The sequence below is a fragment of the Astatotilapia calliptera genome, chromosome 7 (assembly GCF_964374335.1).
Source record: "Astatotilapia calliptera chromosome 7, fAstCal68.1, whole genome shotgun sequence".
NCBI classification, from domain to species: Eukaryota; Metazoa; Chordata; class Actinopteri; order Cichliformes; family Cichlidae; genus Astatotilapia; species Astatotilapia calliptera.
The window spans coordinates 10,243,628-10,267,046 of record NC_137428.1 but is presented as its reverse complement, the minus strand read 5'-3'; the positions used below and the strand labels follow the sequence as shown (position 1 = coordinate 10,267,046).

Here is a 23,419-nt window from a genome sequence, read left to right as displayed (position 1 = left end):
CAACAAGAATGGTGACAATAGACCTTAGTTGCTGCATTCTAAACAAACTGAAGATAAGCTACAGATTTTAGATCAGTTGGAGAGAAATTCAATTCAATTCAATTCAATTTTATTTATATAGCGTCAAATCACAACAAAAGTCGCCTCAAGGCGCTTCATAGGTACAGAGAAAAACCCAACAATCATATGACCCCCTATGAGCAAGCACTTTGGCGACAGTGGGAAGGAAAAACTCCCTTTTAACAGGAAGAAACCAGGCTCAGGAAGGGGCGGGGCCATCTGCTGTGACCGGTTGGGGTGAGAGAAGGAAGACAGGATAAAAGACATGCTGAGGAAGAGAGACAGAGGTTAATAACAGATATGATTCAATGCAGGATGAGAAAGGAACCAGGTCAGAGCAGTTTCCACTTCGGGTAAGGAGACCAGACAATACAAGCATGCAACCTTTGCTTTTTACTTTATAAAACATTCCAAAAGGTAAATCTGGCTTCCTTACACAGACATGGAATTAATGGGGTTAGGTTAATTGGTTATTCTAAGTGTCCAAAGGTGTGAATGTGAGTGTGAATAATTGGCATACAAAAGGAGTCACTATGTTTGTTTCCTACTGTTACCAGTTTGCTCAAGTTGGCAAAAAACAAAGGAGAGTCCACACACACACTTTTTCCAGTTTATTTAATTGAACAGGCAATAAATTGTTAAAGTGTTAGGTATCAGTAGTGCATGGACGAGGGTAAGTACATGCAAGGTGTTGAATAAGGATGCAAGAACCAAAAGATAGCCTAACAAACCAGCACAATGGTGGAGCGGTAGATGGCGCCCAGAGAGAGCGAATAAACCAAAAGCAGGCTTTTTGCCCTTGGCCACTTCTGATGACCCACACAAGCTGTCAGGTTTATATTGTTGATTGTCATTATGCTTAGAAATATTTACTCATATATATATATATATATATATATATATATATATACATATATATATATATATTAGGGGTGCAACGATATTCGTATCGATATTGAACCGTTCGATACAGTGCTTTTGGTTCGGTACACATATGTATCGAACAATACATCAGATCATCAGAAACTTTATTGTCATTGTCATGAGAACAACTAAATTAAGAATGGTCCCCGATCATTGCATCGGGGACCATTCTTACAAAATTTGTAATTTATTTTATCAACTTTCCTTCTGACGATGCTGTCTGTGTTGAGCGCTCAGTGAATCTGCGTTCGACTACTCCGCCTAGGCTCGACAGTGCAGCCTAGGCGGAGTAGTCAAACGCAGATTCACTGAGCGCTCAACACAGACAGCATCATCAGAAGGAAGAGCGCAGGGCAAGCTAGCGAGACAGAAGTTAAGCTCTCCTTACAACATGGACCTCCCGCACCCTCATTCAGATCTGGCGTTTGGAATTATTTTGGTTTTCATGTGACGTATGACCCTGAAGGTAAGCGCGTCATGGACTAAAGTAAAACAGTATGTTGGATGTGCCATGCAATGCTCAATTACATGGGTGGGAGCTAGTGTGTTAGTGCAGTTAGCTCGTTAACGTGTTGGCCGTCTAGCCCCATGCACGGAGCGATCGGCGGTAGCTCGTTAACGGAGATTTGCCGTGTTGTGGCGTTAAGGTAATTTCAACGAGATTAACGCTGACAGCACTAGTGGGAACACAACGAATATGACTGCACATTTACTCCGACATCATCCTAGTGCAAAGACAAGTGGAAGCAGAAAAAAAGCAAGCAAGCATGCTACTAACTTTAGCCGAGTCATTTAGACAGCTGTTAGCACATGATTCTCCTTATATGTTTAATATGCTGCTGAGAATATAGCCCAGAAGAAGCGGATAGTATAGCTTTTATTTTGGAAAGAGACATTTCTCTGTAATAAACTCTCTTTTTCCAAAGATGAGTGATTCCTCAATCAGATACAGGGCTTGCAATATTGCTAGCCCGACGTCCTGGGGCTAGCGATCTTTTCAGTCGGGCTACCAAAATCTATCTCTGCCCTGCCCGTCGGGCTATTGTAGGAAGGAAAAATATATGTCAATGCTTCTGCATTCTTTCAGAAATGTAGCTGGGTAATTATGTCATTGGCATCGGTGAGCCACTGTCAATATGTGACATATTGAAATCGCGTTTGAATTTGCGCTTGTTTTTTTGCTTTCACTTTGCAATCGTGCGAACTGTGTATAGAGAGCGACAGCACTGATCTGTGAGTGATGATAATTTGTGCACCAATTCCTCTGACATCGTCTTATTAATCGTTAGCTTACTATGCAAACATGACAAGTGAAATCTCCCGCAGCAAGCTTAAACATGTGAGAGGTTGATCGCGCAGAGAATCGCTGAGCTTATGTGAGTGCGTGTGTAAAAGCAGCAGGATTTATATTTGACTACGATGACCTTCACAGACAGATATATATTTTAGTTCTGCTGAGCCAAATAAGACAGGTCAGGGTGAAGAAGTGACAGCCAAAGAAAAGCTTACCACAAAACTGAGAAGTTATGACAAATCAGACTATAAGGCAAAAAGAAAGTGCAGCTTTATGGTTTCATGGACAAAATAATTTCTGTGGCTGCAATATGACGAGCTAAATAACCAGGGCTGCACATAAGTGGTCCGCAGGTGCGCATTCGCTGTCAAAATAAAAAACACGCACAAGGGTTAGGGTTAAATTTAAAAACTGTACTTTTGAGTTAAAATATATATTTATAATTTTAATAAATGACAAATTAAAAAGGCATGAACATTTTTTTTGTATCGAAAAAATATCGAACCGTGACACCAAAGTATCGAACCGAACCGAACCGTGAATTTTGTGTATCGTTGCACCCCTAATATATATGTATATATATATATATATACATATATGGTGTCCAGGTTGAGGGGCTATTAAATAGCCCCTCGGCAGTCCGATTGAAGTTGACTGCCTCACTACAAATCTATCTGACTTTCCATGTTTCACAGCTTAAGCCAGTGGTCTCAAGTCCCGCCATTACCTCTGGCCTCTGCCATTTCACATATTCCTGAATATTTATTTCAGCATGATCTCCTTTTAACTCAGTCCATAGAAACTTTTTCTCGTCATGACTCTGTCCTTGTCAATCACAATATACTCAATATAACTTCTTTTTAAATCATGCATGTTAAAGTCAGTTAACACTGATGGTTAGCGTGATGGATGCCAGCAAGCCTCCCCTGATACTGTTCCTTGAACCCACTGCTCCACCCTTCCCTTGCAGCTACAAGCCACACTGCAGGATGACTAAGGATGACTTTGCTTAGTCATCCAGACCAAACACTGAAGGCTTTTCTCCCCCACACAAGATCTGGGCTGTGTGCCATGTGTGCATTCTCCTTTGGTACAAAAAAATCCCAGCAAAGAAGAACACACACACACACACACATACACACCCTAAATCACAGTAAAATGTCAGGAGATCAAAACTCCAGTATAACATTTTATTACAAAGGTAAAATGTCTTGATGCATGCTGAATCATCCAGGTAAGTGAATCCCAAAAGGTTGATACTGTTCATCTGGACGTAGCATTTTCAGTGGTAAAAACGTTTTGTCACTCATCCAAGTGACTTATTCTGTCTCAGCTGACTGCAGGTTTCCCCAATCTTATAAACAGTATATTTGCATAATGACTGAAACCAGCCCATGGAATGAACAATGGGCTGTGAGGTCAGTTCCAGGGACCCAGGGTCCATGAGCAGTGTGGACTCATATTATATTACATGTGTTTTTGCTGCACTGTGCTGCTGTTCATGTGTTCCCATGTTTGTAAGGCTGACAGGCTGGGTGACAGGCACCTTCAGGCCTGGTGGGTGTGGCCCTGCCAGGTGGCTGGCCAAACCTGAAGTTCATGCCACGCACCTGCAGCTGCTCAGCCTCGTTGGGGGAGAAACTCGTTGTGTGAAACTCCATGTGAGTTTTCCTAGTGAGCCAAGTTTAGTGAGTGTATGCCTGCTGTAGTTGAGTGTCCTGACAGCTGCCTATGTTATCCCCTCACCCCCCAGGAGGCAGCGAGCACGGGGTGTGCGGACACAGAAGTGGAGAACATGAAGCACTGACTTCGGGAGCAGAACACACAACACGGGAGTGCATGGGGATTTATTGTGTAATATTTACAGCACTGTAAATAAACGCACTGCTTTCATCACAAGAGTTCTGCATTTGGGTCCTTCTTCCCCACACCCCCACGGCCTGCCACCGCAGACTATGACACAGCCAATGATCAATGACCACTGATCAATGGCCATGAGTACTGTTCACAGAAAATTAGGGAATGGCTGCAATCACAGCATTGTAAGATGGTGAAAGATGAACGCCTCCTCAATTCAGAGATGGTCTTTCCCTTTTCACATAAATGGCCTCCTTGACTCCGTGCTCAAACCAGCGTTCCTCCCTGTCCAGGATGTGTACATCCTCAACATTGAAAGAGTGTCCAATGGCCTGTAGGTGTAAATAGACTGTGGAGTCCTGGCCGGACAAGTTAGCTCTTCTGTGTTGTGCCATCCACTTCTTCAGAGGTTGTTTGGTGTCCCTGGTGCATATATCATGGCAATCATCCTGGCACTGGAGGTGTGGTCCTAAACTTTTGATCAGCTGTAAAACAGCCTGTTTTCAATAAATTGCAAGCTCAATAAAATGTTTTGTCTCACTCCCATTTCTTCTTGTTGCATGCTGAAGCTCTACTTGGAACCTTGTTAAGACCCAACCATGAAAGATATAAAAAAAAAATTTGCCACTTTATTAAATGATCTTAAGCTTTTAATCGGGACTGTACTTTTGTGTGCATAAACTCATCAGCTAACACATCTGCTTTTTCAGCTTCTATTTCAAGCATCTGCAGCCAGAGATCACAATCTGCTTCACACAGCTTATCCTTCTCCTGTGTCTCCTACTGTAAACAAACTTCAAGTTTTGCATCACTGCTAGGTCCATGGGATTCTTGAAAGAAAAGCTTAAAGCGAGGCAGGGTTGCTGGAGCTGCATTGGGCTTGATTTGGGCACCTGGAGGTGTAGCAAGTACAGCATGGTGCTCAGTTCTATCAAGTGAAACAAGATAAGCACTGCTTCCAGGAGGAGCTGAAGCTTCCTGAAAGGAGACATCAATCACAGTCACAGTAGGGTCAATAAAGACATCTAACTCGATTAGTCTTTCCAGCAACACCTGCTTACTATGTTTTTTGTTTGTTTTTTTACACCATATTTTGGTATTTAAAGTTTGTAGTGATCACAAATACTTGGTCCCAACCTATCAGAAGATTGTGTTGTCTATATAATGCCTTCTTTATTTTATCTATTGACAAAAAAAACAAAACAAAATCACACGCAAACACAGAAAGGCACGTGATTAAACATGTTAATCGTCAAAATTATTTATTAATCAAATTGATATGTGTATTTTTTCCACACAAACAAAAAGAAGTTCAAAGCAACACAGAAGTACCCTGATATTTCATTGAACTCTCACATGATATTAAACAGAAGCTGAACACCCAGCTCTGTAGAGTGGCCAATCATACTGAAGCAGTGCACTTCATATTTTTGGCCACCAGATGTCACCAAAGAGGATTTTCTTAAAAAGCTTCAAGTAATGAACCCTTTTTTTCTCGATACAATGCTTCAGAAAACTTCATTTGGCTATCACTAGTTTCTAGCAGTTGTCGCTAGAAACTATATTGTCGCATGTATACAGGGTACCCACAGTTACCTGTCCAGCCTTTCACTACAAACACTCTATTCACATACAGAAAGTGCGAAACAAAAGAGAGTAAGACGCAGCCACAGCTGGTCAAGCTGCCCTTTTGTAATGATCCCTGGGGTGTGATTGACCTACGTGATCAGCCAATAGATGCCTACTAATTAAATTTGAATTTGAGTGGGAGTACTCTAGCAAGCCATTCAATTCAATTCAATTTTATTTATATAATGGCAAATCACAACAACTGTTGGGGTTGAGGGAATTTAGACAGGACAAAGACACACTGTGGAAGAGAGCCAGAGATAATAACTACCAACTAACAGTTAAATGTAGAGAGGTGCCTAAACACATGAGTGAAAGCAGGATTTTGAATTCAATTCTGGATTTAACACAGAGCCAATGAAGGGAAGCCAATATAAGGAAATATGCTTTCTCTTTCTAGTCCATGTCAGTACTCCTGCTACAGCATTTTGGATTAACTGAAGGCTTTAATTTAGTGAGGTATTTGATTGATAATCTAAGTAAAAATCTAGTTTGGAACTTTGTTTTGAAGGGCTTTTTTTTTCAATAAAAATTGGCTGCTGAGTCCTTGATAACTATTTTTGTTGTTTGTTCTTTATTCTGTTTGACTGAATTTACAAAATATATGCTTCAGTTCATTTGAACTCTTGGAGTACAGTCAGCTTCTTCGGTCAGTGTGCATTACTGTTATGGGTTGCGTCCTTCTCCCATATACTCTTCCAGTAGTGTTTCGTCTCCAGCTTTGGTGGGGCTGTTCTCATTCCCCTGACAATGGTAGTATACCTCAGATGGTTCTGTGGAGCACAGCTGGTTTCTCCTGCCTTCCAGCTCCCTGGTATACCTCTTCAAGCAGATGGCCAAGGCTATGAGTCTTTTTTGGCAGTTTCCAGGGCCTCAGGTATGGGCAGCTTGCTGTACTTTGTAGCTTACTATCAGAGCTTGTTAATTTTTTAGTGTCAGCTTTATGCATGCAGCTCCCTCCAACTTTGTAATTTCTCTCTGCAGGGGAAAAACAATCAGCTACAAAGAAGAGAGGCCCCAAAGCTGAAGATCTGTCTCCCATTCCGCTTTTAATTATCCTAGGAACAACAAGTAAGCCATCAGTCTGAAAGTGAGGTATCTATTGGGGTGATATAGTACTATGAGATAAGAATTGATAAGCACTTAGCAATTCCAATTCCACTATCACTATTGCTTATTGATTTAATTCCTTATCAGTTCTCTTATCCATTCTCATTGGCACCACTTTGATATGGAACGCCAGGACTGCCATAACGAATTAATTAAATACACCATTAAATAATTAATTAAATGTGGCAATAATTAATTAAAATTGGAATTAATTAATTAAATAAATAGTTATGACACATGTAATTAATTAATTATTGACACATTTAATTAATTATTTATGTATTTCACATTTTAATTAATTATTGACACATGTAATTAATTAATTATTGACACATTTAATTAATTATTTATGTATTTCACATTTTAATTAATTATTGACACATTTAATTAATTATTTAATGATATATTTATTTATTTCATTTTGGCAGTCCTGACGCCTGGCTCTCGTCATGAAATAATTTTATCTGTCAGCCTCACCCATCAAACTCAGGGGGCGGGGTTAACGCTGCCCATGCAGCTTCTCTAACATTTGATTGCAAAGTAAGTCAAAACAGGTCGATCCTAGAAAATCGATTGCTTGTGTAGACTTGGGGCAGCCAGTTATCCCAGAATGCAGATCAAATCACAAGCAGCAATGGTGGTGGTGTAGTTTTAAAATACCCCGTTTTTCTGTCACCAGCTACACTTTTAACAGTGTTTTAGCCGCGAATGTCGCGACGTATGTCTGGTCAGGTTGTCAACATAGAACATGTTTGCAAAAGTGCTCAGATGTTTTCAGAGATTTCACTAGCTCTGCTAACAGTTAGCATGCAGAGTGCACCGAGGGGGTACATTAACCGGTTTGTTTACATATTCCACTCTCCGTGTTCCACATGTTGCATTCGCAGATTCTCATTTTCACCGAACGATCGTCTCTTTCCGCCTGGTCTTGTGTCTCTGTGCTTCTGTAACATAAAGAACGAGCTGACATTTTTCTCACGAAACCAGCGATCAGCTCAACAGACCCTCAGTTTACCTGCATGCATCCTCCTCCTCATCTGTCAGCTGTTTAACACCTGCTGCTAATTCAAGAAACACGCCTAGTTACCTGGTGATAGTCACAGTTTAACTGGGCAGCCGGTGCTCGATATAACGCAATGTCAGCGCATTTTTCTGCACAAGATAAGTAAATATAGTGTTTTCCCCGAGCGCAGAGCTGCTGGAGCTCGTTTCCTTACAGAGCACTTTATAGGCGAACAGCTTCATCAGCGGCTGATGTCCAATCACCGGCACACAGCTTTCAAACCTCAGCTGAGTTTTAGCTCTCAGTGGTTAAACGCTGGACTTCATTCACTCAGGTTCTGTCTGTCGGGTCACGTTTACTTCGCTGTTTTATTTACAACTGAGCTGGTTTGGCTGAGGTTAAAGTTACGTTTCATAACTGCATAGTTTCACAGACGTTTAATGGTTCACTGGCACATGTGTTAGACTGAACTATCATCTAAATATCATCTGTTTTTTAATAGTTATTCAACTGTGTTCTAAGCACCAGCTGTCTGTTAGAATGTGATTTTTTTTCTCTCTCTGTTGGCAGAGGTATAAAAATGCGCAGGAAAATCTGACGTGCATGGCGAACTTCACCGACGATATTTAGGGAGGAATAAACACACATCAAACATAAATGAACCATTTGTCTGTCTCCATAATTGAGAGAAGTTCCTCTTCTTATGTCAACACTCTCTCTCTTTTTTTTTTTCTTTTTTTTTTCTTTTTCGGTCATGTTATGTTTACCTGTCAAAGGCTTGTTACAAACTATGAAACACATCGTGCAGACTTCTGGATGTTAGAAGAAAACGAATACTGCTCATGAATGAGACTAAAGGCAGGAAGGTGTCCTTTAAAACTAAACATGTTAATAGGACCTCCCTATTTATATCATAGTTTATGATATAGCACGTGTATTTCAGTAATAGCCTGCTGAGGCCACTATACGTGCTGGCCTCATATCAAATGTGAAGGCAGACTGAGTCTATGTTTGACGTTTTTTATATCTAATCTTCCTTTTCAAACATTTAAACAGCAGCGAGTCTGCAGCTGAGGGAATACAAATTCAAATTGTCGGAACAGGTTTGCTCGTTTCTTGGATTCATTTGGTGATTTATTAAATGTATAACTGTTATTCTAATCTGCTGCTGAGTCTCTTACACTTTTCTTTATGCTGTATATTTTCACGTCTCTGGAATAGTTGGCAGTTAGATAGTCAGCTGGGAAACTTTGTGTTAACTCATGGAGCTGAGGATATCGTGGATATGCTGACCTCGCTGCGTGGTGTACAGAGCGAGGTCAGCATGATTAATATTCACAATAAAAATATTAGCCGAACATCATGAAGTCTGTATGTGTTTCATAGTGTCGAACAACCTTTGTACAGTTAAAGCCAGCAATTACTACATGACGGAAACACCAACGTTATCTCTTTTATGTGTTTATACACAGGTCACGCTGATTACTGAACAAAAACCCAAAGATCAGATGTTAAACAGATTTATTTGCTCTCTCTCCTCCTTAAACATGTTTTTAATGTTAGTTATAATTCAGAATTGGCGACTGAAACACGTAGGACACATAAGAACATCAGGAAATAAAACATCGATAAATATAACCTCAGTAAAAGAAGTCAGCGGGGGTTACTACAGCTGTGTACCGGGGCCTGCGCTTTGTCGGTGGGATTGCTTGCGAGGCGAGCGGGTCTATCCCACGCTTTGCCGTGAGACTGGGCAGACATCTCCGAAATCATCGAAACACTTTTGCAAAGAGGCTGTATCTTGACAAACCGACCAGACACATGAAGATTAAACCACTACATTCTCGGCTAAAAAAATATTAAAACGGTATTTGGTAACACACAAACAGGGTTTTTCAAAGCTCAGTTCTGTTAGCTTCCACATGCCGGTTGTTGTGTGCTAGAAACAATGGCCACCAGGCCAAAGCAATGGTTTTGACTCGATCAGCGTTAACCCCGCCCCCTGAGTTTGATGGGTGAGGCTGACAGATAAAATTATTTCATGATGAGAGCCAGGCGTCAGGACTGCCAAAATGAAATAAATAAATATATCATTAAATAATTAATTAAATGTGTCAATAATTAATGAAATGTGTCAATAATTAATTAAAATGTGAAATACATAAATAATTAATTAAATGTGTCAATAATTAATTAATTAAATGTGTCAATAATTAATTAAAATGTGAAATACATAAATAATTAATTAAATGTGTCAATAATTAATTTATTACATGTGTCATAACTATTTATTTAATTAATTAATTCCAATTTTAATTAATTATTGCCACATTTAATTAATTATTTAATGGTGTATTTAATTAATTCATTATGGCAGTCCTGGCGTTCCATACTTTGAGAGTCATTACCATCTCTGAGTAGCAGATATTACAATGGACATTACATTTTGTGCAAATTAATTGCATGCTGTGTGATCAAATATTTGTGCATGTTGGAGTTGTTTCCCATCTTTGTTGTGACAAGTTTTGGAGTCCTTCCAAAAATAAAAAATAAAAATAAAAATCATGTATTGTGCATATTACACAGAACATTTTTCTTACATTATTTAATTACTCACAGGTTTGGATGGAGTTTGAATGGCAAATTCTGATTGCATTCTTATTATAACCAGGAAAGATGAGAGAAGAGGAGATGAAGAGTGCAGCAGGTTGATGAGACACCAAAAGAATGAATGAAAGCTTTATTTGTCACAAGCAGGTTGCCCATGCAGCGAGATGGGAAACCCCCCCCCCCCCGACCTTACACACATAACACAGACATCACATGGGGTTACAAGTCAGAGATCGGTAGCGTTACAGAAAAAAACACTGAAATGTACACAACAACGGGAAGGTACAAGAGGAAAAAAAGAGACCTCCACTCATGCTGTGCTTCCATGGTAGGACAGCATGAGAACAGGAAACAAAAAAACTCCTCTGCACAAAAAAGCACATAAATGTCCACAGCACAACATTGTGGAAGACATGACAAGCCACAGGGATGGGTAGGGGATGAGGAGTAACCCCAGGCAACACAGCAGCCATCCTGCAACGGCGCCGTCTTTAAGCCGGGGGCGCCGTAAGACATCGCCCCGCTCTTCGACAGCGCGTGCCCGGACCCACCTCGTGTTCCCAGGGGGCAACAAGCATCGAAGGCGTTGGAAAGGGAGGGGGGATGAGTGAGTGCTTATCAGTGTAAGTGTATGTGTGTGCGTGTCCATAGTTCAGCTGAGACAGTGTCCTTCGGCCTATCAGGCTAAGTAAACAGTCCTCCAGCCAATCCAGGTGTCCTTGCATGGGATGGGAAGAATAGCCGTAACACAGTCGTTATCAGGGAGTGATTGTTCGGCTCCAGCCTTGGGCCTGCAGCTGGCGCCGTGATGGGGATCCGCAATGTTGATGTTGATTTTGTAAATTTCCATGCGAGCAGCCCAGGAGAATTTTCAGGCTGCCCTAACACTCTGACACTGGTCTCTCAATCGCCGTTGGAGAGCCGCGAGCCTCCCCATGATGGTATCAAACTTCTGTTCCATGGTGTTGTCATTCTTTTGATTCTGAGACCTCACAACTGCAGTGATCCGTTCCGCGATGTCTTCCAACTGTCGCTCAAGGGTCTCATTTTGAGCAGGCCTCTCTCTGATGTATCCCCCCATACGCTCAATGTTGTTGCTTTGAGCCTTCACAGCAGCTGTAAGCGTCTCCAAGGCGTTGACCATATTACGTTCGTTGTGAGAGGTCGCGCCTCGTCCCATCGCTTCGATTCCAGCTGGCAGCCTTGGGGGGGTTTGAACAGCCGGTTCCGCTCTCTTATTTCTCCGATAAACCAGGGCTAAGCCAACTCCGATCAGCATGAACCCTGTCATCACGGTTCCGAATAGATAGATATCTTCAGCGTCCTCGATCGACAGTCCCGCCAGGCACATGATCCTCCAGTTCTGCCACCCGTCCATCGTGTATCCGGCAGGGAAAGTCCCTCCAGGGCACTCAGGCTCTCCCGAGCCCAGACTTCTCGTTGAGAAAAGGGTGTCAATAGCATTCAGAGACCAGTTGATCAAATCCATAATTCTCTTTTAGGTTTTAGAGAACGACAGTGGGAGGCTGTTCCAGGGAAAGTAATGCACACGAGACAAGACAAGGACATAGAGGCTAAGCAGGGAAGATAAGGGTGAGGAGGAGAGGAGAAAAGTGCGACGCATGTATACAGGGCACCCACAGTTACCTGTCCAGCCTTCCAAAAGAGCAGAAAAGGTGAAGAAGTGGTGAGCATCAAAAAGACTAGTAAGAGGGCACCCAATTTAAAAGGAGCCATTATGGAACAATAAAAGCAGAAACTAAAAGCAAGGGCTGGCAAAATTTGGGACCGTCTCCATACTCTCTTCTAAATAAATATGTCCTCAGGATTTCAATTTCTTTTTCTTGACGTTACTCATTCTGCTTAATATAAAAAACAGCAGCACACAATAACTCAAATTGCACTGATGGTTTATTTGAGTATCATTCTGTGACTTCAACCTTTTGGTATAATTTTGGACATTTTATTTATTAATTTTACTATGAAGTATACTAAATAACTTTTTAAAAGTTGCTGTTATCAAAAGGCCCACATTAGCAGATTTTAATATTCATGTGTCTATTGGATTAAAATGGATGCACTAGTCTTTATTCATCCCTTGCCTTGGTGAATCGGACAATGGAGTTCTGTTGATGATGGATGTCTTTCTCTAGTCACACAATCGCTAACCTCAAGGAGACCATACAACCTCAAGGAGAGCTCACTGACATAACACTGATCAGCTTTCTAGACTGGCCAAACTCAGATTTAATCAACTCTGAGTTTATTTTTTAAAATTCAGAATTTGTTGAACATGCTTCTTGGAATAGGTCCCTATTTGTATTTTGCAATGTCATCAAAGCAGGGAAGGGTGTGGCTGCAGTTACCATTGTATTTGCGCCCTGACTTTAGCGTTTTAGGCACTATTTCTCTAATTTAAGTAGTTCTTCAGTAGCAACAGCAGTTTCTGACTTAACCTATATCTGACGTATATCTAAGTCTGTAATCCATAAACTAAAGGTTTCTGAGCATTCTACCGAGTATATAACACTATTGCAATGCCTGTAAGACTACAGACTGGTGGAATCAACCCGCATCCTTTTTTTGGTTGCTACCAGCTGCATCAAGTTCACTGCAGTTAGTACATGTAACCACATTTACTTCCGCTTACTGTTGAAGTAAATTTGCATGCTCCCTACAATTGTCAGAAAAAAATCTAATGCAATAGTGGGAAATACACATTTTATCCTTGATTAATTATTATACCGCATATAATTAACAGAGCATGTGAACAGTGCCAGTTGTTTTTATTTTAAACGCGCAGCACACACACACACAAAACATCGACCTACTAGCAGTTGTCTGTATTATTGTTTTTTTGTACTAAGTGGTTGTTTGCGTTACAGCGCCATTGCTTTTATTTTGAAGGATATGATCTGATGCATGTGCCACACATCCCTTCTTCTGACTTTGACGCCCGTGGGTCTGAGAACAGTGGCGTGTCAGGTTACAGGCGTGGCGCAGTTTGATTCTGATCGTTTCGTAATTCATCATCGCTAAGCAGGAAGTGCAGCCATGGCGCAGGGGCTCAGAGAAAGGTTTGAAAAATTTCTCCATGAAAAGAATCTGCTGACAGATGCCCTGGCAAAGGTGGAAGCAAAAGTCGGAGTAAGCAGGACCTACATTGCTCTCGGTGAGTGTTGACGGGTGGAAAGAGAGGCAGAGGCTGTCCGCATCACTGAGGGACGCATAGATAAAGGAAATAAAAGCCCGATGGACAGACTCACATTTAGCTGCAGTTTCCTTTAGCCATAAGCTAACAAAAGAAATTGTGTTTATTTTACATCACCAGCTCGATACTATAAAAGTAGTCTCCATAATGTAGTTACTGGTTGTAACATAGGTATATAGGTATGATCCGGTTAATGTATTCGTGGGAAGAAAATCTTGACAAATGTGTGATGTGATGTGTTTCAGCTGTCATCGGTGTAATCGCAGTTTACTTGGTCTTTGGATACGGAGCCTCCCTGCTATGTAACCTCATCGGGTTTCTGTATCCAGCCTACATATCGTAAGTATATGTTATTCTCAGAACACTTGGAAATGGCCTTAATCGCCTGTTATTTGCTCCTGTCGTTGTGCTTTCAAGTCACTGAATCTATAAAAAGGCCTGCGTTCATGTCAGCGCTAAGGACAACCTCCTTTAATCGAGATGACCACACCTGTGAGATTTATTTAGGGTATTGTAGCGCTTAAGCTCCAAAAGGATATAGATCTGTAGGCTTACTTAATATTTAAGCTTCTTTTTTGTGCAAAGTTTTTAATTTTTGAGTGCGTTTGCCCTCCACCAGTCTTCAATTATCATTTCCCGCAAACAAACAATGACAATAAAATACATAAGCACCTACAAAAATGTTAGTTTTAAGAAAAAGAACAATTTAAGCATTAAAAAAATCACAAAGGGAGAACAATATAATATCCACAACTGCACCAAAGAGTAAAACAGTGAACTGTGGATTATTAAACTGTATAGGTCTTTGTCTTCTAAGTCCCTATTAGTAAACAAATGATTCATTGATGGTATTTAATTTATTTATACTCAACTGGCTTATCTCAAAATGTAAAAGAACCAGTTTTGTCTTATCATTTCCTAACAACATTTCAATTTACAATAAGTCATTACACAGCAGTGGGGAGTGGATTTCATCACAGTAGGTGTTTCTCTAAAAGTGTTGTAATGAAGTTTAAGGATTTAAATTATCCACTCTTCTCTTCTTCAATGCCATGTGCCAGCATAGTGCAGAGCAGCTACCTGAACTCTACTCCCACAGAGGTCGATTTTCTTGCTAATAATTTTACATCTTCACTGGTTACGACTCTAGATATTGTAGCTCCCCTAATAAAGAAATTCCACGATCACAAGTACATCTGCTGTGATGCTTAGACTTCTGATTAAGTCTCACAAGTGTCAGCTTTGTTTTTATAGCCCACATAGATATAAAAATATGGATATGTTCTGATAAATGATTAGAATATAATATTTCTGACTGTCTGAGTCAAAATTAAATTGAATTGAATCGAATGGGGACCTTGTGAATCGGAACCAAATCAGTTATTGAAATCAGTGACGATACCCAGCCCTACTGCTGATTTGAGTCTTCCTTTTCAGACTAGCTACAGTCGTTCGCTGTAAAGAGGCAATTAACTGAAGAAGCAGCAGCATTTAGGAAAACCAGTGTGGAGGGGCGTTCATTCACAGCTTGGTATTGTATTGGGGAAATTCGCAATGTATGTGCTGGTTTTCCAAAGTAATTAACAGTCATAGCAGAACCTGCTTATTTTTTGGCGTTACTTGATTCATCTGCTGCTAATCTTAATACATCACTTTTTATGATTAATTGTAATACTCTGCTTCAAAAATTTGGCACTGTGAAAGGGACACAGGAGATGCAACAAAATATAAATGTGTTGCAAAAAAGTGTCCAATCTAATACTGCAGTATAAAAAATTATATAATATTATATTATTATATAGTTAGTTTTAGGTGCAAATCTCCAGGTACTGACAGGTAGGAGAGAATTAGCGTGTCATTGGGAGACAACCAGTTCTTAATGAGTGACAATGCAAACACAGACTATTTTTTTAAACCAAGCAATCAACAGATTATTGACAACTAATATCTATTTTTAAAATTGTGATTATGCAGTCAAAGCAACATCACCATATGACCCCTGAGCCTGAATGTAGGGAATAAAACACGCAGCTTTATGGGAAAATGCTGAAAGCCTGCACATCTCAGACAAAACGCTATAGTAATTTTAAGGGGGAAAATCTTATATAGCTCTATCATCAGTGTAATTACAGGGGATTCTTTTGTCACACATAAGGTGACAAACAGATTTCCATCCCTCAGCGAAGGCCAGCAGCTTCCAGCCCCCAAATCACTGCATGTGCCCGGCTGTGATATTGACACAGTACTCGGTTCTCTTTGGAGGAATCGTTAAAAGTATTTAGGACATTTTGAATAGATCCCCAACAACAATGGCTGAAAAGAAGCCTGGAACAATCAGTTTCCACTCTGTTGTAACCCTTTGCTCACCTTCTCCATACCAATTCAGGACACTTGAAAGACCTATGGAGCACTTAAAGAAATAAGAGCGTTATAGTGGAAGTCTGGCCTCTACTATGCAAATATAAAGAAATGGGTGGCCCAGGTTTAAAGAAATGTAAAGGATAAATCAGCTCTCATCCAAGACTCTTCAGTTCTGAAGCTTCATCAGTTCTGGGAACTGAAAGATTACCATGATCTGGATGACTGAGAACCTACACAGATTTATCATCTATTAATTGTAAACTGAACTTCATCTATAAAGTTAGTGGATTTCCCCTGTGACTTACAAAGAAAGCATTTAAAAAATTTTGTCATCAAAAGTTTTAAAACAGTTCTTATCATTGTGATATTATCTCGTAAAATCTCAGGGCTAATACTACATGCAGTCAGCATAGTGTCACATGTTGGCCTGCTGCCGTCACTATGAATGTTTTCCTTGTCTCAAGTTTTTTGAGAAACAGCTTGATAGAAAGTAACCAGAATTGTCCTCAACATTTGATACATTTTATTAATCTTAAGATATCAGTATTTTCTCAAGTCAAAAGTATGGGTGTTACATTATTTGGTACAAGAGAAGAAAAGAGTAATAATGTTAAACAATAAGCTCAGAGTGGAGCTAATAATCTGCATAGGTTTATTTGTACAAACATATGTTATCTTCACTGTAACTCTGTTTATAACAGGTTATTTTATCCTGATTTTGTAAATCTTATTTGAAATGACTCATCCTTTCGAAACTAAACTGAAATCTCTAGAGCTAGCAGCTCTTTAAAAGTTAAGCCATTACTTGCAACATGGTTGCCTGGGTGTTTGCGTGATTATTTCTTAGTTGTGTAACAGTGTTTCTGTTTGTTGCAATAAATCTTGTGGTGTTGGAAATCCTGTCTATTCCCCCCTTAAATAGTACTACATTTGTAAGGAAAATGCATTTGTGGGTTGAGCAGCAGAGTTAAAAAAGTTTGGTTGGTTGCTTGATTAGCTAGGATGAGAATTGGAAAAGGCTGTAGTTCAGGCTGTCCACTACTGTGAATACTGTGAATCCCAGGCGACACCTTGCAAGTGGAGCATGGTAGCTGTGCTTCATTTTAATAATTTTAAATGGCAACGAAATGTCTAAATTAGACAAAATCTGTATCAACAGCATGATCAAAATGTTGTAGCTTCTGTTTCATCACTGTAGAGTTCTGGTGCTTTTCAATAATAGAATAAAAAAAAACAACTTGTTTCAGAGTTGACCCTTTTCACATATGAGTTAAACTGATTGTAACATTAGTCTCCCATGAAAATGACGAGTATGGCTGTAATATTGGAAGGCATGGCATGGTCTGTGTGCCTTGTAGTCACACAAATAAATCAAACCACTGCTGTAAGATTTATAAACCCCTCATTTGTGTGATAAATTCTTAATGGTGTGTATAAATGTTGTTGTGATGTATTCTGTGAACACCTCAACATGCACGTTTTCACCAAATGGCCATATAGACTAAGTGAGTTTAAGTATTAATGACATATAATGGATGTGTTGGTACTACTGGAGGAAAATGAAAATTCATGACCCATTGATTAACAGGCCGATTTCTGTGTATTCATCCTATGCATTCACAAGGTGGTATTGTCTGTTCAATTTATTATTGATGCTTGAATACATCAATACATGCTGCATATTGAAAGCGAGATATGAGCTTGATCCATGTGCACATTCATGGTCCTTACAGAACAGTGCTTACAGGTATGTGTAAAAGAAGTACCAAACATGTCTTTGTTCTTCCCAGGATTAAGGCCATTGAAAGTGCCACCAAAGATGATGATACTAAGTGGCTGACCTACTGGGTGGTGTATGGAGTCTTCAGTGTGGCAGAGTTTTTTGCTGACATCTTCCTTTCCTGGTTCCCATTCTACTATATTGGAAAGGTAATCCAGTTGGTCTCTGTGCCTGTCCTCCTGGCACTTACATTGATAAGGCATTACATTTTGACCACTGACAGGTGAAGTAAATAACACGGAGAATCTCTTGGGAGCAAATAAAAATTTTGCCCTTGAAGTTGATCTGTTACAAGGATTTGAGCGAGTTTGACAAAGGCCAAATTGTGATGTCTGTGTATCTACAAAACTGCAGCTCTTGTAGGATGTTCCCAGTCTGCAGTTGTCAGTGTCAATCAGAAATGGTTCAAGGACAGAACAGTAGTGAACCAGCAACAGGGTCATGAGCAATGTTCCCTCTAATTTTTCATGTGTCTGAGCGAACACACAAACTCCCTGAGCGGTCCCTTGGACCACTGTGAGCAACAGCAGACGTGTGCACTGTGGTCACGCCAGCATCAAATCCATCCAAGTTACATGGTTTATTAAAATAATCAAATTACAGCATTTACATTTATGCTAGACTACTTTTAATTAACTGCTTTAGCCCACTTACAATGAAAATTTAAATAAATCTTGTTCGTGACCTGTGTAGTATTTTTTGAAAACACAACTTTCTTTTTTTTTTTTTAATATTATTTTTATAAAGCTCTGACTTGTATTATGAGTCTGAGTCTGTGGTCTGGGAGAGAGTCCTGTAACTCTCTGTCAGCAAAATACAGTATATAATGACCAATGTTGGGCAGTTAATGATATAGTTACTTCTTCAAAAAAGTAACTGAGTTATGCAAACAACAAAGTTTTTTTGCAGCTGTTTACCTTAAAATGCAGCCAAGGCGTTTTTTTAAACAAACATTTCAAACTATTTACAGAACAATCAGCTGTTCTGCATCAAATCTGATGCCACACAAATTATTTGTGTCAGTCCAAAAAAATAATTTCTGTCCACTATGAGATGAAGGAGAACAACAGCCTGGTACCTGCAGGCCTGACAACAGGAGATGTATCACTGCTGTAACACCTGTAACATTCACCAGTCGCCTCATTGTTCTGACACACACAACAAAACTATCGACTACACTACACACTAACTACACAAGATTTGCGCTAAACGTCGCAAATCTCTCACATCTCAAAACACCGCTCTACTCCTAAAACTTCCCCCCTTCCTAAACAATTAAATGCCTTGTTGCCATATCATTTTTTGATTGGTAGATATGGTACATTTTTCGACCAATAAGAAAGGGTGGGGTTTTCTGGTTTTGTCTTTGCTCACAGGCGGAGAATGCTTTTGAGTGTTTTCCTTATAAAATGCAGTTTTTACCGTTTCTTCCCGCAGTAAATATAAACAACGATAGTATTCAGGAAGAAAACCAAACATTGCAGATACATTTTTATTATAACTCTGGTTTTATCAACACAATTTAAAAACTGGTATAAAGTCCACACTTTTTCCGTCAATTGTTCCGTCTGTCCTGCTCACATCTCCAGTGGTTGTACACGCTGTCATTAAGTGGCTTCACTCCACATCAGCCACGCTGCTTTGCTAGCTAAAACACCGGTGTCGGCACATAAGGACGCTGTCATAGACTGTCAATGACGTTGATTAGCTGCGTATATACGAATGTGAATCGCATTATTGGCTGGACTATGGGATAAGGTGGCATCGTGCTAATTCCATACGGGAGCAGCCAGTAGCTTATTGACTAACACTGCAAAAAAGAATTCTTAAAGTATTAATTTTAATTTCAATTCAGGTTAGATTTTTTTTTGTGCCCAACGCAGATTTTCTGTGCGCAGCGACCGTGCCAGCAGTGCGCAATTGCACACGCGCGCAGCTTAGAGGGAACATTGGTCACGAGCATCCAAGGCTCATTCATGCACGTGTAAAGGCTGGCCCATGTGGTCCAATTCAACAGATGAGTTTCTGTACCTGAAATTGCTATTAATGCTGGTCATGATAGGAGAGGGAAAAAATGCTGGTTATGATAGAAAGCTGTCAGGATACTGTGCATCGCAGTTTGTTGTGCATCGGGCTGCAAAGCCACAGACCAGTCAGGGTCATGTTGAATGTTTTCCGCTAGGCAATGTAAGAAGGTGATTTGGCCTGAAAAATCGTATTTTCTTTTACATCACGTGGATGGCCTAGTGTGTGTGTGTGTGTGTGTGTGTGTGTGTGTGTGTGTGTGTGTGTGTGTGTGTGTGTGTGTGTGTGTGTGTTGCTTACCTGGGGAACACCTGGCACCAGTATGCACTCTGTCAAGTTGACAGAGACGGTATGATCCTTTGGGCAATTCCCTGCTGGGAATCCTTGAGTCCCGAAATCCATGTGAAATGTTACCATGACACATATCACCTACCTAAGCATTGTACGAGACCGTGTGCATCCTTTAATTGAAACGGTAGTCCCTGATGGGTGGGCCTCTTTCAGCAGGATAATGTACACTGCAACAAAGCAGAAATGGTTGGGAGCACAACAATGACTTTGAGGTGCTGACCTGGATTCAAAATTCCCCTCATCCTGTCGGGCATCTGTAGAATGTAATGTGTAAACGAGCCCGATCCATGTAGGCCCCACCTCCCAACCTACACGACTTAAAAGTTCTGTTACTAATATCATGCTGCCAGATACAACAAAATCATTACAGGGGTCTAGTGGAGTCCATGCCTCAATGACTCAGGGCCGGTTTGGCAGCAAAAGGGGGACCAGCAATTTAGGCAGGTGGTCATAATGCCTGAAAGTTATATTATTATTATTCTGTTTAGTGCCAAATTCTATACCTGTTTTAATTTTTTGAGAGAAATTTTGTTTTTTTTCCCCAGTGTGCCTTCTTGGTGTGGTGTATGGCTCCAACTCCTTCTAATGGATCGGTGCAGATATATAACCGCATCATTCGACCATTCTTCCTCAAGAACGAGGCCAAGATTGATGATGTAGTGAATAACATCAAGGACAAGGCGTCAGAAGCTGCAGACAAGTTCAAGGATGAGGGTGACTAAATCATCATAATTGTGTAGTGTTTGCTAAAAGAGCCTAAATGATATATCAGATCCTATTTAAGATGCAATGAAAAATTGCCTTCAAGAGATTTAACTGTAGCTGCTCACATTCAGCTAGCTAAGCTCGGATAAGAGGTGAAACGTCTTCAAGAAACTCAAAAAGTCTACTGGCCTTTCTTTTCAAGCTCCTTAGATATTAAACAGACTTAAACCTCCTAGCAGAGACCACTTTGTATTCATGTGAGTGTAATGCAGATAATGGTCTCCCTCTTACGAGAGGGAAGAAACACGTGTCCTGCTTCCCACATTGCCTGGATAGGCAGCTACTAAGCATCCCTGAAGTGAAACATGTTGTGTGCTAAATGTAAGAACAGCAAACCTCAGACAATACTCCAACTTGAGTTCTTTCTCTAGCTTGGGAGTAATTTTGTGAATTTGTATACATTTCAGTTATTTAAAAAAAATGGCAATAATAAAGTCAACCAAAAACAGAAAAAAAGGATTGAAACATTTTCAGTAAAAAATACAGGAGATTTTCACATATCATCCACTGTACCAAACGTACACAACAACAGCACAACAAGGTCCAAATCCCCAAAACTAGGGGTGGGCCATAATTTAAAATAGTTTCATAGTAGACATGTTTATATTTTGTAGTTGTAAATTAAAATTAAGTTGATCTTGGATTCCATTTTGCAGGTTTCTAAAGTCAAACATCTGCAGTGCTGATGTACTACGTTTCACTGACAGTATCTTTGTATTTGTTTGTGATTTGTCCACAGCTAAGAAAGCCACAGCAAACCTCATATTTGAGGAGAAGAAGAGCTCCTAAGAATGAAGTCTGTCCACAGTGCCAGCTCTGTAGCTGACTCATTGAAGAAATTTTGCCTTGAAAATGTCAGTTTTTACAGCACCTATTCAGAACACATCTGTAAGCTTCATGCCTGTGATATTAAATGTAAAACTGTAGCAGTCAAAGCCGCTCCATGTTTTGTTTGGTTTTTCTGGAAGGCTCTCAGTTTAACTGTATGGTAGTCCTGGTATGCTTCTTGAACCAAATAAAAACTACTTTACTAAAACCATTCCCTAATGTTAATGATCGTACAACAGATTTGATGGAGATTATTCAGTTTGCTGTTGAGGAGTTGATATGACTCAGGTCTTACTGACAACTCATGTACTTCGCTGTTCTTTTGTTTTTCCTTTATCGCTGCCTAAGTAATATTTGGTGCCAGTTTGATCAGCTCATTGAAAAGATGTTAAGTTAACTAGTAAGAGACTTCAAATGGAACAAATTGTGTGTTTTATATCCCCTTAATGAAATGTTTTGAAAAAAAAAAGAAGGTTAAAACTATTCACTTTCGGTCTGGCCTTATATATAGTGTAAATCCAGCTGGGATGTGAGGAGGTTGAACAGGTCACCTAATAATTGGAAGGTTGTTGGTTTGATCCCTGTCTGCTCCAGCCTGTATGCCAAATATCCTTGGGCAAGACAGTAACCCTAGGTTGCTTTATACTCTGATAAAGAGCACTTATGTAGGAAACGCATAGAGGGAAAAAAGTGCTTGTATAAATGGGGGTGAATGAGGACAGGTTCTGTAAATGCTTTATTAAGGTCTCAGTTAGACTAGAAAACTGCTATATAAGAACCAGTTCATTTACTAGTGTGTTTTTAGCTGTCACTGTACAGGGATGTAAAAATACAACAATACTGTTGACCAAAATATCCTATTAGAGTGAGTAATAGACTCCAGTTTGTGCATGTAAATGGAGAGTCCTCTTCACACACTGAGGTTAATTATGGAGTTCCACGTGGTTCAGTGCTAGGACCAATTCTGTTTACATTATACATGCTTGCCTTAGGCAGTATCAACAGAAGGCATTGTGTACATTTTCACTCCTATGCAGATGACACACAGCTTTATCTATCCATGAAGCCAGATAACACACACCAATTAGTTAAACTGCAGGAATGTCTTAAAGACATAAAGACCTGGATGGCCTCTAAATGTTCTGCTTCTAAATTTAGATAAAACAGAGGTTATTGTACTCGGCCCTGAAAATCTTAGAAATATGGTATCTAACTGGATTTTTACTCTGGATGGCATTACCTTGGCCTCCAGTAATGCTTGGAGTCATTTCTGACCAGGATATGTCCAGTGCACATATTAAACAAAGATTTACGACTACTTCTTCCATTTGTTCCATATCCACACTGAGAAACTAGTTCCCATTGTATCTTAATGACCTTGTAGTACCATATCACCACATTAGAGCACTTCACTCTCACACCGCAGGCTTACTTGTTGTTCCTGGAGTATTTAAAAGTAGAATGGGAGGCAGAGCCTTCAGTTTTCAGGCCCCTCTTCTGTGGAACCAGCTTCCAGTTTGGATTCGGGAGACAGACACCATCTTTACTTTTAAGATTAGGCTTAAAACTTTCCTTTTTGCTAAAGCATATAGTTGGAGCTGGATCAGGTCA

General features: G+C 40.0%; 1 protein-coding gene across 1 annotated transcript; it reads left to right on the top strand.

Annotated features, from left to right (window-relative positions):
* The first annotated feature begins 13,269 nt into the window (after positions 1-13,269).
* On the top strand, positions 13,270-22,016 carry reep5 (receptor accessory protein 5). The gene is made up of 5 exons (XM_026172990.2): positions 13,270-13,659; positions 13,944-14,037; positions 17,850-17,988; positions 20,761-20,929; positions 21,720-22,016. Exons 1-5 carry the CDS (start codon positions 13,542-13,544, stop codon positions 21,767-21,769), a joined length of 570 nt encoding a protein of 189 aa, XP_026028775.1. The 5' UTR covers positions 13,270-13,541; the 3' UTR covers positions 21,770-22,016.
* Positions 22,017-23,419: the final 1,403 nt, after the last annotated feature.

Excerpts from the sequence above, each read along its gene's own strand:
- reep5 (XM_026172990.2), top strand. The coding sequence starts at position 13,542 with ATGGCGCAGGGGCTCAGAGAAAGGTTTGAAAAATTTCTCCATGAAAAG. Across the intron at positions 14,038-17,849 it reads CTGTATCCAGCCTACATATC|GATTAAGGCCATTGAAAGTG; the intron begins GTAAGTATATGT and ends TGTTCTTCCCAG. Across the intron at positions 20,930-21,719 it reads AGACAAGTTCAAGGATGAGG|CTAAGAAAGCCACAGCAAAC; the intron begins GTGACTAAATCA and ends ATTTGTCCACAG.